At 34.4% G+C, this 18,116-nt stretch overlaps 1 protein-coding gene across 1 annotated transcript in view; it reads right to left on the bottom strand.

Annotated features, from left to right (window-relative positions):
- LOC126972755 (metabotropic glutamate receptor 4-like) overlaps window positions 1-18,116 on the bottom strand; it is a 124,888-nt gene that overhangs the window by 81,204 nt on the left and 25,568 nt on the right. Inside the window, exons 4-5 of the mRNA XM_050819776.1 lie at window positions 12,731-12,982; window positions 11,715-11,889 (exon numbers count right to left, since the gene is read on the bottom strand). Coding sequence (XP_050675733.1) covers window positions 11,715-11,889; window positions 12,731-12,982 — 427 coding nt within the window. The remainder of the gene's footprint in view (window positions 1-11,714; window positions 11,890-12,730; window positions 12,983-18,116) is intronic.

Below are 18,116 nucleotides of genomic sequence, written 5' to 3'. Positions count from 1 at the left end.
GGCTATAATTGTCATAAAAAGTACTATTTTTAAAAGTTTGACACTAAATGCCTATTATGGCTTTTTATTTAATTTAACCTTTACCTACATAATTAAATGCTAGTTTTGCTCGTAGTTGTAATAAACAAGGCTGTTTTTGCATTTAAATACTTTTTTTTATTACAGAATGAATTTTTTGTTTAAACATAAATTTACATAATATATCTTTTTCATAGAAGTATTTTATTTGATTAATGCGAGTGTTACACATTTAAATGAAATACTTTTAAAGGATTAAAACGCGTGTGATTGTAACGGTTTTACATTAGATGTTTGCGTAGAAGTTACATTTTTATTTTAGTTAACCCGACGTTTCAAGATCTATCCAGATCTCGTTTTCACGGGAACCCAAACATCTAATGTAAAACCGTTACAATTACACGCGTTTTAATCCTTTAAAAGTGCTTTATATTTTCATGGAAGGGTAATAAAAAGCGTTTCTACAGATATTTATATAAGCGTAGGCTAACGAGCGATGTACGGCACTTAATTTCTTACACTCTTCTAGTATCTTATAGTTATATTATGTATATGCCACCACTTTTATTAAGCCAATAATTTTAATAATGTAGAGAAAAATAAGCTTGGATGCAATGCATAAATAATGAACATACATCACAAAAAATAACTAATAAAATATTACCTGTGTACATTTCGCTGCCAATATGTTGTGGCTGAGTTCATCGAGGCAATCATAAATTTTCATAATATTTACATTTCTTACTTACTTATTGTGTACTATTATTAAATTCAGTAACATATGAATGAAATTGTGTTCGATACTTATTCGTTAATTTTTTTTTTATGGAGTAGGAGGACAAACGAGCGTACGTGTCACCTGTTGTTAAGTGATCACCGCCGCCCACAATCTCTTGCAACACCAGAGGAATCACAGGAGCGTTGCCGGCCTTTAAGGAAGGTGTACGCGTTTTTTTTGAAGGTACCCATGTCGTATCGTCCTGGAAACACCGCACAAGGAAGCTCATTTCACAGCTTTGTAGTACGTGGAAGAAAGCTCCTTGAAAATTATTCCGCATTCATAATTTTCTATAGTAAATAGATTTTGATTCAATATTCGATTAATGTACAATTTATACTTAAGTTACATCTGTACGATGTAAGGAAGTAAATCTCTAAACAAACAAAAAAATAACAGGTTGCATTCCGATGAATATGAACATTAACGTTATGCATTTTCGAAAATATTGGAATGGTTAGGGAATAATTTCGCACGAATTGCTTTATTTATCAGTATTAAAGTACTAACATTTATGTGGTTGTATGCTAATTTCATTTATTGCGCTATCGTACACCAAACAGACAATTTATATAACATAAGAAATTTAACACTTCAGAACTATTACAATAATTTTACATTAAAAAAGTTTATGTGTCAGAAAAATCAACTTTCATCAATAACTTCAAACGAATGTCTTACGAATTTTCAATCAGGTCACGTGTCCTGACGCGAGTTTAACCTTTTACGCCCATCCCAAAAATAGTACTCAACGCCGCTGAAGCAGTTTTTATTTCAAAAATAACGTATAAAAACTACAGCCGTATCATAGACTATCCACGTCATCCCACATTTGAATCTCAACATAAGTTTATCATGAATTTGTCAATAATATTTCATAACATCAAGAATTATTTCGTAAAATATGCTCTCTGTTTTTATAATGAAATCGTTTCACAGCAGAACTCTCACACCGTGTGTCAATCAATTCTCTTATAGAAAACATGTCCATACCAAACAAATATGGAAATTAACAATTATGGGTCCCAAATCGAAATAAAAACTATCCTATCTCTCAAGTCGGAGTAAACTGCACTCCATGAAGTAATCCCCATTGAAATCCGTTCATTAATTTAGGAGTTCACTGGGAACAAACATCAGGACAATGGATTTATATAAATATTAAGATATGTGAATAGAAATATAACATACCCTGGTACGCTACCTCAAGCTTATTACAATTATTATTCAGTGAAAACTTCATCCAATTCAATCTGATATGGACTAGAAATATCTTTCATGTACAGACGGATAGGTTTCAAATAATTTTAAAAACCGTGAAATCACTGTCTTCCTTTCTATGTAGATGTATATTGTTTGCAATCTTACAAATCTGTCTGTGAATTGGTTGAAGAAAATAAACATATCTGTGTGACACATTCAGGAGCAAGCAGTGATGAGAAAAGGGAGTTTGACCTCTGTCAAACTCCCTTGGTCTCTACCATTCCATCACATGTGAATACACAACGTCGCAAGGTCAAGCCACAGCGTACTTACATACAGTGTAAGAACCTACGGTTTTGTACCTTGGTTTTTATTCTGAGCTTACGGTTAATTCTACAAAAACAAGCTGGGTTAATAAGTTCAGTTGTATATTTTTTTTTCTGATAGGTTGATTTTATTAGCGACTATATTTTGATTCAATGTTGCTTTTCGTATCACTGATTAAAAGACAGAACGTACCTTCCATGGATCAAGCATCATATTTTTATCTTTTTCAAAACGAATTTAAATATTTTCACCTAATTTTGACTCAAATATCGAAAAGGAACCCTTATTTTTAATTTCGGCTGACGCCGACTGTCCAAATCAATCGCCAAGGTAGGCTTTGTGAAGACATACATAGTATAGGTGAGATGTGCTTGTGTCGTACGCGCGTGTGCTTCATAAGATCACTAAGAGTGGTGATTGAACTGTAATTTTCGAGGACACAGGAAACTGGAATGATTATAATTTTCTCGTAATTGTCATTTCTATATAATGTTATTATTAATAATAATAATAATAAACCCTATTTAGTTCCAATCTACTATTAAATTACATTCTTACAGTTATATTACAGTTATATCTATGATTACATCTATTATAATAAATATTACTTATTGTTAGCATTATTTACATAGATAAGAAAAAAAATATATATATATAATTTTTATTTGTATGAATGACTGTTGTTATGTACTGTCATCATTATTATTGATTGGAACCTCTTCTTGGGTATAGGCCTCCTCCAGCTTGTTCCATGCCTCTCTGTCCATTGCTATCTTTTTCCATGTTATTACTACATTAATATTTTATTTCATTAAATCTCTAGTGTATTGTGTGTTGTTTGTTAGTTTTGGTAGTCTGTTAAAGAAAAGTTATTAAGCTTATTTTTACTAACAGTTCTGCCAACTGTATGTATCTAGTCTGTGGTGGAAGTCAGGTAACCGCGACGCGAAATGACACGGTTGTCGCATACCTTATGTTGACACTACACTCCACTGACCCGCTTCATATGTTTTAAAATTAACTACATATCGTTTACTTTTTCACATTAATTTTTATGGAATAAGTGCATTAAAGAGTTTAACGAGGCAGATTTGATAGCCACATCATGATAAAAGACTTCTACGCTCACATGTACATACAAAAGAGAGTTTTGCTTGTTCAATTTGCCCATCTTAACATACACTTGAATACAAGTAGGTACTGTAATTTATGTTGTATGTATGCTTATTTTATGTAAGTTTTTGGACTCAATTTATATCGATATTTATTCATTATAATATACAATATACTTAAAATAATCTTGGTATAAAGTTCTAACTGAGAATAAGCCGAGAATATGCAAAATATTTACAAATAGATATTTTGATTATGATTGGTTTATTCGCATGTATAACGTTTTCCGCGTTTATTTGCAAAGTTGAAAGCGATATAGTCAACATATTGCATATCATTAATGTCAGGTATAATTTTATAAATACCAACCAATTTTATTTGTAAGACCGTAGATGTTTGATCAGAATCATGGAGAAGAACAACTTACGACAGATCTTCTGGAACATTTGGAAGATTTTGATGAGGTCTCTGTCGGCGGCTAAACGAGAAAATGATTAACGTAAGATAATAATTATAATATATATTAGGCAAAATATAATTATAATCATTTAGTATTTTAAGTTGTAGCATAAGTTAAAAATGTACTTCTTTAGTTTGATTGCAATAAAGGCTTCATTCATTCAAATGTTTGATCAAATTGATAACATTATTTGTTTAAGTCGACTTTTCGTTGCAATTTAACGTTCTCAATAGGACTGGAAAACGTCAACAACAAAGACTTCTGGCAAACAGTGGGAGGCCTCCCACTGTTACCACAACGGCGCCTATTTCTGACGTGAAGCACTAATGTGTAAACGTTACTGTGTTTCGGTCTGAAAGGCGCCGTAGCTAGTGAAATTACTGGGCAAATAAGACTTGACATCTTATGTCTCAAGACAACGAGCGCAATTTTAGTGCCGCTCAGAATTTTTGGGTTTTTCAAGAATCCTGAGCGGCGCTGCACTGTAACAGGTAGGGCGTATCAATTACCATCAGCTGAACGTCCTGCTCGTCTCTTCCCTATAAAAACGTATATCCCTCTATTTTATCAAGGAGTACAAATTAAAAAGTATTTACTTCAAACACGGCCGCATCAGAGACGTCACTTTGCATTTAGGATCACTCGGCCGGAAATGACGGGTTAATTTATCAACACATTTGAATTTCTCGTTTGTCTGTTCATATTATGTGGGTGCTCTGAATGTGTATTGCTTCTCTCTTCCTCAGTATATTTAAGTCTGTTATACTCTAAGCTCAAATTAGTGTTACTGTTTTACCAATTCGTATAAATTGTATTCATTAGCGCTCTTACTTAGATGCTATCTAATAGATGATATTTTCGATCATAATAGACACAGAATGCATTTAATGAATCTTTTATATTAAGATTAATTAATTATCTTAAATAATTTATGCGTCTAAAAAAACTGTGACAGCTAAATATGCTTAAAATTTCTTAAAAACCGCCCCGTGAACACCCGCCACATATCCAGGTGGTGGGGATGATATCCTAATTTAATTGTCGAACGAAGGTGGAATTCGATGGCAGATAATTCCTGCCGCCGCGGTTATTGACCTAATAGTCAGTAGCCCTTGATATATGCGGGACTTCTCCCGCATGAACAATATACACAATATACACAATGAAGTGAAGTCTCTACGCAACGCCAAGTGATCAAGCCGTTCACAGACCACTGGATCCTCGACAATTTGAGCAGCTGATACTGGGGTCTGAGATGATACTGGGGTGTGCCAAATCAGATATGGCCACAATACTCCACATGTGGCCTGGACCTGCGCTTTGTAAAGCGCTAAAATGTGGGCCGGCTTGAAGTATTGCCGTGATCTGTTAATGGCGCCCAGCTTCTTCGAAGCCAATTTTGCTTTGCCTTCCAGATGACCGCGGAAGTAATCGCGGTAATCGCTCGAAATTTCGAGAACCTGTATTCTGATTTAACATGAGGTATTTAAGCCTAACTTTCGTGTTGTTTTATTGTTTACAATTGTTAACCTGGCCTCTTTTTCATACATCCCAATCGATGGAATGTTTGCATAAGTCGCCTTTGCCAAAATTTCCAATTAATATTAATTTGTAAATCAAGAGTTTACCGGGACTATTCATATTATTATAAAACATTTATATTATTTTACCAAGAAATAAAAGCCATTGAAAAAATAACTTGATACTGACAATATTCCCAGAAGATCTTAATCTCCAAATAATTGGCGATTTGTGACGAATAAGAATCTTATTTCAAGAATGTACGCGATCTTTTGATGTTATATTTTTACCAATGTCAAAGGTTATTTCAGTGAAATGACGGCTCAATAGCGGTGAGATAGCTTTCTAAGAAAATATAACGTTAAATACGCAGTTTGTTGCCCCCCCATGGTTTACCCCAAATGCAAATGTTATAATGATTTGAAATAGGAAATTTAGATTTTCTGTGGTTTTGGAATTTTTTATTGAAGAAGTAATCATATAAAGACGTGAACGTTTGGGTGCTAAGGTTGTCGACGAAGTTGTTAGAGTTTTGAGAAATAAACTCATTCACCAGTGAAAGTTTTCAATTTCTTCTCTAATTTTAAAGTGGCAACAAAAAAACAAAATAGTGAAAAATACAAAATTTAAAATTGTCCTATGGACTTGCATCCCATGCCACTAAATGAGTAAATAAAAAAATCGATGATGGCTGCAAAAATATTTTGTGCACGTAAGCTTTCATGAAGCTGTTAAAATCGACGGCTGAATGGGTTCTGTGATCTATTAATATAATAAATTCAAATTCAAATATTTTTATTCAAAATAGGATTCAAAATCACTTATTGAACGTCAAAATCTACCACCCATTCAAAAGAGACTCAGACCTGAGAAGAATGGGCGCAAGAATCTCAGCGGGCTTTTTTTTTTTCATATAAAATATGGATTACAATGTAATATCGTACAAAACATTTATAATTAAAGAGCCTGAGGGTGTTCGCTTTAATCCCAGTCCGTGGTGTCACTAAGAAATTAGTTTATGCTATGATAACCTTTCCCACACAAACGTTTTTTAACAATTCTTTTAAATTTCGTAACACATTTGTTTTGTACATTTTCTGGGATCATTTTGTAGAAGCATATACATCGCTCAACAAAAGACTTACTAACTCGACCCAACCGAGTAGTAGGCATAACAAGTTTATGTTTGTTCCTCGTGTTAACATTATGAATGTCACAGTTTCTAGAAAATTCCTCAATGTGCTTATGAACATACGAAACATTATCAAAAATGTATTGAGAAGCAACAGTCAAAATGTTTATTTCTTTAAATTTTTCTCTTAATGATTCTTTAGGACCTAGGTTATAAATCGCGCGAATAGCCCTCTTCTGCAGCACAAAGATAGTATTAATATCGGCCGCGCTGCCCCATAACAATATACCATAGGACATAATTCTATGAAAATAACTAAAGTATACTAATCTCGCCGTATCTATGTCAGTTAACCGTCTGATTTTCTTAACCGTATATGCTGCAGAACTAAGCCTATTCGCCAATCCTTCAATATGGGGGCCCCACTGCAATTTGGAATCAAGAGTAATGCCAAGAAATATAGCAGATTCCACTGGTTTTACCACCTCTCCATTTAATAAAATATTCGCATCTACATTTTTGACATTTGGCGCGGTGAATTTAATAATTTATAAGATCTAAAGTGCCATAGACATCTTGTGCACCAATAAGCACCAAAAGTAACATAAAAGCACCGAACGCCACACCCCCCGACCGTTCAGCTCAACAATGAAGTGCAAGTATGGGCACGACCGCAACCTGTTCTCACTTAGTCTGATGAAGGGCATCCTATTGTTCCAAAACAAGACAAATCCTCAGACAAATATATTGGGCAGGCATATTGCTTAACTTTTTAGGTGATAATTTATTGTAAAGAAAATCAGTTTCTTGGATAACATTGAAGTAAAAGAAAAAATAATAAAGAAACACGTAAAATCGCGGAGCATAAGTAATAAGGGTAATGATAAATGGCGGCTCATAAACAAATCATCCAATTTAATATCCAGATTTACGTTTAAGTAACGACACACTTGAAGTATTATTTTCGTTGCGATAATATTGCTGTCTGTAGGATTAAATCAAACAGAAACGCAATAAAACCAGAATTTATTTGGACGATTTCATGAAAAAGGGAACGTTTAGGTCCTGACCTTTTTTGTGAAAACATTATATTGTGACGACTGTGCCTCGCTTAAATAATATGTAGTTTATTATATTTCCAAAATGGGTAAATGTTCAAGCATTTAAAAATGCGGAGGATTATTAACACTAAAATCAAAATTAGATATATTGTTTTTTTATAGCTACTGCATAAAAAAATTGAAAACCATAGTGTTCAATTGACCAGTTTCTGGCTTTTAAAAAGATATATTATATTTCTTTCATTGGAATTAAAAACTACTTTGCAACTACGAATGGAAGTGGTAGATGGGTGGGCTAAAATACATCGCTAAAACGACACAAATACATAATAGCACTATTTATTTATGACAGATATATGTAATTTATACATGTTTTTACAATTTCAATAGTTTTTTTGATATCAACACGTCTCGAAGTGACAAGCGCAATTAGATGTTGCTTAGTCTATTGGGCTTTCTCTAACCCTGGGAGATACTGCATTATAATGCGTATCAGGTGAAAATCTTGCTCATCTCGTCATATTCGCAGAATACAAACGATTCCGACTTAAACAAGACTTATAATTAAAGAAACAATCGTTGATAACTCAAATGATCATTTACAAATAAGTTTTAAATATTCTCTATCCTTTCAGTAATTTATTTGTAAGAAAACACAATAGCTGTAGCGACAGGACTGACAGTTTCATTTTTTAGCAGCACGTGGTTACAAAACATAGACAAGTCCATTGAGAATCAATCTACTACTGTTCTATTACTATTACATTATGATACTATCCATATCATATATTTTGATAATATTCTAACTATCTAATATACTAACTCTATAGTTTGTGGTTGTTTTGCGATTGCTTTTGAAAATTCATAAAAAAGCTTAGGTACTATAAAATTAGGATATCATCCCCACCATCTGGATGTGTGGCGGTCCTCCACTATTTTTTCAAGGAGCTTTCTTCCACGTACTACACGTACTACGTTCAAAGCTGTGGAATTAGATTCCTTGTGCAGTGTTTCCGGGACGATACGACATGGGTACCTTCAAAAAAAGCACGTATGCCTTCTGTAAAGGCCGGCAACGCTCATGTGATTCCTCTGGTGTTGCAAAAGAATATGGGCGGCGGTGATCACTTAAAACCAGGTGACCCATACGTTCGTTTGCCCTCCTTTTTCCATAATAATAATATATTCTACAGTCTACATAGTAATCTCTGCCAATACAAATATAATTTTAAAAAGTTTCCAATACACAAATATTGCATAGGCGCTACGAGTATATATTTTTTAAACACCTAATAATATATCAACTAAAGTGAGAAGCTATTAATAAAATTGATAAAGAAGCATTTAAAATAAAAGTTTTCACAAACTAGCAGATGAGATCAATGTCCGTAAATTGAAGGTTTTGTTATTTAAATCTGATCCCAAAGGTTTATCTAACTGATTAAACTTCCCGAGAAGATAAATTCACTAGTAAAATAGGGCACCAATCTTGCGGCAAATGGTAAATGGTAATATTATTGGCAAGCGATATTTTTTCTCCCGAATCTCGATAGAAATAAGCGATAATTTGAATATCTCCCGCGAGACGAAGGTCCTCGAAAGCTAATTAGGCTCAATATATTTCTCGATCACAAAGGCAATTTCCCGACATTATTCACCTTGGATTTGCTTGTTAATCATTTAACCTTAAAATTTGAAGTTTAAATATTTTTTTAAAGTGTAAACCATACTACCTTTTAGGTACGTTTATTGCTTCGGAGATGGTATTGATTAATTCAAATTCAAATATTTGTATTAACCACCTATTCGAAAATTTATGCCTCAGACCTGAGAAGAACGGGCGCAAGAAACTGATTGCACTTCAGAGAGAGAAACAATAAAAATTATTATCTAAACGGGTGGTTGTTCCACGATTTCCAGCGGCCACAACCTACTATATTACGATTCACACACTTTGATAGAAGCCCGACGAGGTAGTCCTCGTCCTGTAATCGTTTAACACCACTCACACTCACATCACTCACCTACAATTACACTACATACAAATAGTCACACACTTACATACACTCACACATACTTACATACATATATCATCGCACTCGCCGGCGAGTGCGAAGTCTCTTCAAACCTAGAGTCCACTGGACTAACAGATATATTAGATCGTTAGTGATATTCTCTCCATCCAGCCTAGTGAGCAGGCGGTCCGAGGTTCGAGTCTCCTTCCGAGACGCCCCGCGCCTGTGAGCTACATTTTCGGCCTCCAAGGCCCCCGCCCGGCTTCGCTGTAAAAGCCTTCAGGGCTATCAGCACAGAGGAGGTTTTTAGTCGGTAGGGGGTGTGTACACCCGAGCCCGGTATTTTCTCCTCTCGAAAAAAAAAAAAGGGTGGTTGTGCCATTCTCATTCTGTGGTAGCTTTATAAAAGTAATTTATGCTTATTTACATTTGAGGGTTCAACTATTGGTAGAGAGTATCCAATTGGTCTTACCTGAAAATGGTCAACAATAAAAATAGTTATTTAATTAAATTAAAATAAAATAAAAAATAGTTTTAATATTTCTGCTCTTTATTATCTAGAACACCAACAGCCATATTCAAATATAGCCACGAATATCTAATAGACATGAAGAGCTCATTTCCATTATGATGTTGTTGTAAATTGACTTTTGTTGCTCTGTCAGAACCACAGGGCGGAACTCAATTATTAAATTATATCTGACCTGATATACGCTGTTCTGTCAATAGAAAAAAATAAAATAGGTATAGTATGTTATCCTTAATAGATAGACATATGCCATTACGCTTTTCTGTAGACCTATATAAGATATACAATTCCACCATACATTGTTTTGTTGTACCTCAGAGGGCTTAAACAGCGAAAGCTTGAAAGCTCCCATGTGGCTGATTTTATCTGACACTCCAACAAATACCATTCATATATACAAAAACTTAACAGATTGTACACTTAATCCTCTCACTAGATGGTTCTAGTGAGAGGTCTCTATCCATTGGTGAAAATAGCACGAAAATCGTTGCAGTAGTTTTTGAGTATATCGCTAACCGACAGACAGACAGACGCCGCGAAGGACTTTGTTTTATAATCTGTATCTACTACCTAGCAACAGATCTCACCATTTATTTTCAGTGTTTAATTTCTAAATTCACCAAATACTTCATACTTCTCGTAATCAGTACGATTAAACAGCGTAAAATATCCGACACATTCTAATATTCTCTGTTATTCAACATTACTTTATACTCTATTTGAAATTGAAACGGAATATCTGATTGTAGAGTATATAGCTGATCGTAGATTGTGCTTTAGTTCGCTGCAGATATATCAAATGGGAGCAGCAAATCTAAATATACAATGTACCTATGTGCTGTGTCGTTACTGTTCTGATATGGATCGGCAGTAACTCTTTTTAAGGCAGTGCTATTCAATCATGGAATACTCTTTTAGGAAAAAGTGCTCATTTTGCTGTGAATTACTTTCAATAATTCTTAATTTATCGTCACATTAATAATAAAGTGTTAAACCAGTGGGAGGCCCCTTTGCACAGGATGCCGGCTAGATTATGGGTACAACAACTGCGATTTCTGCCGTGAAGCAGTAATGTGTAAGATTACTGTGTTTCGGTCCGAAGGGCGCCGTAGCTAGTGAAATTACTTGGCAAATGAGACTTGACAATTTATGTCTCAAGATGACGAGCGCAGTTGTAGTGCCGCTCAGAATTTTTGGGTTTTTCAATAATCTTGATCCGTGCTGCATTGTAATAGGCAGGGCGTATCAATTACTATCAGCTGAACGCCCCCTTATTTTCATAAAAAATAATAATAAATCTGTTTCTATTAAAATACAATCTCAATCTCAATTAATATTAATATTAATGTTTAATCTTTAGAACTAAAAAGTGATAAAAATTCATATATTTTTTTCTTCAATATTATAAATTAAAAAAAAAGGATTTGTCTCTCAAATAACCATCAATAATGACGCATGTAACATCGTAACTCATCGAAAGCCCACATCTCAAAGGATATCCCATGGGTGACTATATAAATGCAGTGAATAATCGCCTTAAAAAAAGAGTATGCATACCTTATAGCATATGCGAATGCCATCACAGCATCAGCCACAAATTGCAGCTGTCTCTCGAACTCTATGTTGTTATCGGTGAGTCGCTCCAGTCCAGAACAATGATGCTGATACTGGCCGTTGAATGGAGTGCGAGGCGCCCCAGGGTAGCGGCACTGGAATTGGTGCTCCCAGAACTCTGCGATATAAACACTCCATGAAACCTAGTGTATGAGTTGCTGAAACATTATATACGCTCAAACTGACTTAGGTAACATTTATACTATTAATATAGTCTAGAAGGCAACGTTTTCATTTTATCTATATCTGTACTAATATTATAAAGAGGAAAGATTAAATTGTTTGTTTGTTTGCATTGAATAAGCTCCAAAACTACGGAACAGATTTGAAAAATTCGTTCACTGTTGGGAAGCTATACTATCCCCGATTGACATAGGCTATATTATATTTAAAAAAAATTAGAGATATTTGCTTAAACTCCAATAATGTAACGTGTCTTAATATCGCGGGTGCTGCGAAAAGTATTTGCTTTGCAGAACATATCATTACTTACAAAACGTGTCGCGACAGCATAATTATGTTAGGAGTGTTCTTTTATTACAAAAGTTTAATTGAAATGTCGCTACTACGTACTCAGTCCTGTGTACGCAGACGTAGTCGCGGGTTATCAGCTAGTCTACATTGAGGAGGCAAATTATAAACCAGTCGCCCGTAATGCTAAAGGTCAAGAGATGCGATGCCTACTTCTGTGGTGGGAGTATGCTCTCAGCTTGAAAAACCCTAAATCGTATCAATTCAGAAAAGGGGGCCAAATGATTGTAACTACAAAGTGCGAGGCAAAAAAGTTACTTGCGAAACCATGCGTTTGTGACATGACAATAAAACATCTACATAATGCATGTAAAATTTCGCATTTCAACGTGATTTTCTGAGGTGGGATTCAGCTGCTCTTATTAGATTCTGTATTTTCCTTATTAAGTTATAGCTAAGCCTCCAAAAATGGATCTTAAAATTCTTACCAATAAACCAAGGGTTTCTTTTATTATTCTTCACATTCAAGCCGAGGAAGTACTCCTTGAAGCCCTCCACATCGTTGGCCTGGGGCTGCACGCTGATGGTACCTTCAACAGCCTTTTCGTTGCCTTCCGAAACAAGGGACCTCGCGCTCCATCCGTCAGAACCGACCCAGCTGAATGATTTGGTGGCATTCGCACGTTGCACCGCACGCATCACGCCTGCTACTTCCTGGTCCGATCCAAAGATAATTGCACCTGCACATTGAATATAATATCTATCATTGTTCTATGAAGCATCTCTATGTGAACGCATGCTCTACTAAGTAGTTACTTAATTACTAACCCCCTTATTCATAATAGTCTGCTAACTTAAAGCGTTGCTAATTCTCACTCTGTCCTCTTCTATTGACCTAAGTCACAATGAGAAAAAACACTCCTAAGCGGCTGTTTAAAGTTAGCGGATCATTATGAATAAGGGGGTTAGTAGCCAACCGACGCTTATTTCATTTACTCATGCTCTTAACCTTTCAGATCCGGGAAACTTTAACCTAGAGCCCATTGAACTAACAGATAATTTAGATCGTTAGTGATCTTCTCTCCTTCCAGCCTAGTGAGCAGGCGGTCTGAAGTTCGAGCCTCCTTCCGAGACGTCCCGCGCCTGCCGCCCGAGCTACATTTTTGGCCTCCAAGGCCCCCGCCATCTTCGCTGTAAAAGCCTTTAGTTTACACCTATTCTTCAATACGTAAATGTATTTTCCTCCTCTCGAAAAAAAAATCCGGGAAACTATGATTTTAACGCTCGCGCAGCGTGTAGCAATAGATTGATTATAATAAGTTTAATTTGAGTGATTGTATTAGAAAGCTAGTGAAATAAGCTATAAGACTATACAAAACAAACCATGTTATAAACGAAATAAGGTTCAGAACTTGGTGAGGGAGTAGAGTGACATACGTTACTTTCCATTTAGATATATCTGAAAAATCTAGTGCCTTAGGACGATGCTGGTTTGGGAAGGTTAAGAATGGCATCTTCCCAAGTGAAGTGTCAACCAATAGTTATTTTTATACAATACTAGCTGACCCGACAGACGTTATTCTGTATATAATAAATAAAATAATGTTTTTATATGAATTTGTCAACAATATATCATAACATCAAAAATTACTTCGTAAATATGCACCCTGCTGTCGTAATGAAATTGTTTCACAGCAGAACTGTCAAACCGTGCGTATATATTCGTAATAAATTCTCTCATAGAAATTATGTATAGACACATCAAAGGAAAAACAAATTTGTTGATTTTATTTAATTTAGCAGCATTTTCCTATTTATTCACCTTTTAAACCTTCTCTGGACTTCCACAAATAATTCAAGACCAAAATTAGCCAAATCGGTCCAGCCGTTCTCGAGTTTTAGCGAGACTAACGAACAGCAATTCATTTTATATATATAGATAGATAGATGAGACAGACTGGCAAGAGGATCACATGATGGGAAGTGGTGACGCAACCGGCCATGGACAGCCAAAACCATACTGACACCACGGGTCATGAGAGTAAGTAAGGTCATAGTTAAAATACACTTCGGCGATATGAAATCAATTCTAGACAACTTTACAATAATATCGAAATTATTCAAAATAAGTTTATGCAAATCTTCAAGTATAGATAATTATACTCCACTAGGTAAAATAAACTACATTCCCTTCGTGGTAGGAGATTTTACATGATATCTCAGTGTTATATGTATGTGATATAAACTGTCATAAGTTGCTCTCATAAATCAGTTTTAGACTACCGCGCTGAATTGCCCTTCGTGCTTTAAGAACGTCTTTTCATTGCCTTCAGCACGAAATCACATTTTCTTTTATGAAAATAAGGGACGAGATAAGCAGGACGTTCAGTTGATGGTAATTGATACGCCTTGCTCATTACAATGCAGTGCCGCTCAGAATTCTTGAAAAACCCAAAAATTCTGAGCGCCACTGCAATTGCGCTCGTCACCTTGAGACATAAGTTGTGAAGTCTCGTTTGCCCAGTTATGTCATCAGCTACGGCGCCCTTCAGACCGAAACACAGTAATTCTACACATTATTGCTTCACGGCAGACATAGGCGCCGTTGTGGTTCCCATAATCTAGCCGGCATCCTGTGCAAAGGACCCTCCCACTGGTACTGGTCCCACATAGTAGTAGCACTGAATAGAATCTGTTTTACAATTGTAATTGTAAAGTACTTCACTGGCATTGATCTCATCTACCCTAGTGAAAGAGCAGAGATAAATAAAGAATTCAAATAGGTAATTTAAAATAAAAACAATTTAATATTACCTTATATCCATAGTTTTAAACTTACATCTATGGTTTTGCTAATATCGTATAAGTACATACCTATTTTTGTTAAGTTACCATCGATACTGTAAATGTCTAATATTTGGTGTTTTTGTTTTTACTCCAATTAATTAATATTGCCAAACCTTTTATTATAGTTTAAATCACAAAAGCTTTATTTTCATTTTATATGCTTTACACAGATTACTTAGTCGTCGATGCTCTACCATGGGAAAGCAAAATGATGTTTGAGTGTATGATACCCATACATCATTATACTTTCAAGTTACGATAATTAAGTTTGTATGTACAGAAGTAATATTATATGAAGTGTTTTGTTTTCAATAGAAGTAATACACAAGAAATGGAATTAAAAAGACCAGATTAAGATCAGATTAAAAGAATAATAGAAGTTAGGATCCGAGGAAATGAACCGATTCTTAGTACTATATGAGTGGTTCCATATCACGCAATTGTGGTCGACAAAAATACTACATGAAATTGAAAATATATGGCACCGTTAAAAAATAATCTGTAAGTTAGGACTAATGAATTAACGATTGAAGGTACGAAACACATTTGTTCACACAGTGAATTTTTGCCTAATTTACCGAAAAGCAAAACTTTTTTAGTATAGTAGTCTAGAAGACTTATGTAAAAATTCATTAAGCAATTTTTTTTTGGTTTAGGCAGGACAATAATAAAAATATAAGGTACAAGCCGTTCCCGCCCGCTTCGCTGGGCGAATTTTAAAAGGAAATAAATTAATGAAGGAACATTGGAATTCAAACAACCAATTAAAACCATCTAGGATAAATTTCGCATCGAATGGTGGTAGTTTCATGTTGATACGATCAGTGATTTAGGCGTGATTGAACCTCAAACAAAGTCCATTTTCATTATATATATATATAGAAGATTGTTAGTTAAATAATAAATGTCATATGGAATTATAGGTCTCCTATAATTAAATATAAAATAATGTGAGTCAAATTATGAAATGGGACAGCGAATTTATAAAGCCCAAGACGGAGATTAACCACTTATCAATGAATTACTGCTCTTCAATAATTGAAGCATGCAGTTCTACACTTTATAAATAACCAATACGGATCAGGAAGATTAGTTGTCAATACGAAAGCGGAAACTCGATGGTATTATAAGTTTTAATCCCGCAACTTTTAATAGCTCCCTTTTACCCGGAGAAAATTATCCGGAGCGAGGTCTGTTAAAGTATATAGCATTTTGTTTGTTGACAAACGAAATCTACTTTAGATGTTTAAAGGAAATACAAGTTTCAAGTTCAATCCATTCCCAATACAAAAGAATATTTTAACGCCTCTAGGCATGAATTGCAACTCTTTTCTGCTATTATTTATATCTTACATAATTTATACGTTTGTATGGAAATTGCAATTCACGCGTCCCAATATAAGGCGATAAGAATGACTTATCAGGTATATTGGGACAGCTCCAGATTATTGACAGCTGATTACAGACAGTAGAAGGTAGTAATTTACCTTTATCTGTAGATAGTACCTATATTGGGAGCGGCCGTAACACTCGCGACTTGTATGACACTTTGTGTTAATGTGCGTGAATTGTTTAAAATAGATGTTAGTTCTAAAGTCTATTGTTTTCGACGTTTTCACAGCTAACATAGTCTATCTAGACGTATAAATGATCTAAGATTTATATGAATAAAATATGTAGAATATCCGTAATATGAATACATAATTAAAACCAATAAATATTGAGCTTTAATTGTATGTAGGAGGACTTAAATTGCTTTGAATCATGTAATAATGTAATTGTCTTACAATCTTAACTTTTTGTCAAAACAAACGGCTGATATAAATCGGTCGTCATTTCAGTTTCGCCATAGGCACAATATTATAATCTTGGCTTAGCTGTACCTACTAGTAACTCCTTTCTCGCATATCGTGCATAGAGAGTTGCATCTATTGAATTTAATCTTAAATAAATGTTTTGTTTTTACGAGTTTCGATTATATAATAGCATCTGCTACCTTTAATGCCTCAGAGAATTCATTAATTATAGTTATTATTTTTACTAAGGAACTGCAAATTTGTCATTGAATAATAATAATAATATTGACACACTTTTACACAAATTATCTTGTCCCAAACTAGGCATAGCCTGTACTATGGGTACAAGACAACGATATAATTAATATAATATACATACTTAAACATACATAAATACAAATAAACATCCACGACTCAAAGGAAACTCACATTAATATTCATCATATAATTAATGATTGCAGCTACCGGTATTCGAACCCGGGACCTCTAGCTTAGTTGTCAGGATAACTAACCATTCGGCTATTTGGGTCGTCGTGGGTATAATAATAATACTGATTAACACGACTACAGTGGTAATTGTAAGTAAAAAATAATTTCGTATTTTATACAGTCTAATTAATAAATAATTTCAATTTTTACATTCTAGTGTTACAATTATTGTTATTTTTGGAGTCGCTGTCAGCCAAGGTAGGATTGTAACTATATACATACATACACATATAACGTGTAAAGACGAGAGACGAGGATGGGGCCGCGGCTGGAGGACACCGATACCAAAAAATAACAATAATTGTAACAGAATTAGATTAAATAATTGGATTGTATAAAATACCCAATTATTTTTCACTTTTGAGTGCATATTATATCTATTTTCTTGGAATAGATATTTTTGAAATCGCTTGTTTTTTGTAAACTTTTTTTACAAGTTCATACAATATGCCAAAATAATTTTTTATGACCTTGTATAATATAATACTCGAAACCCGTGCACACAAAGTTATGAAATTTATATTATCTCATTATAATAAAAAAATAATAATATTGATTCTGAATTTTATCCATCTTTTTATAAGTACCGGTACACTGAATCATCTCATAGTTAATTATGTAACTTAACGAGACGGCCAAGTTATTAAGCTCATTAGAGCTACAAAGGTCTACGCGCCAAATTTATTATAGAATTTTGAGGCTTGTTACTAAAGTAAATTTAATATTTACATAAATAAGTAAT

The sequence above is a fragment of the Leptidea sinapis genome, chromosome 27 (assembly GCF_905404315.1).
Source record: "Leptidea sinapis chromosome 27, ilLepSina1.1, whole genome shotgun sequence".
In the NCBI taxonomy this organism is placed as follows: domain Eukaryota; kingdom Metazoa; phylum Arthropoda; class Insecta; order Lepidoptera; family Pieridae; genus Leptidea; species Leptidea sinapis.
This window is presented reverse-complemented; position numbering and strand designations above follow the sequence as displayed.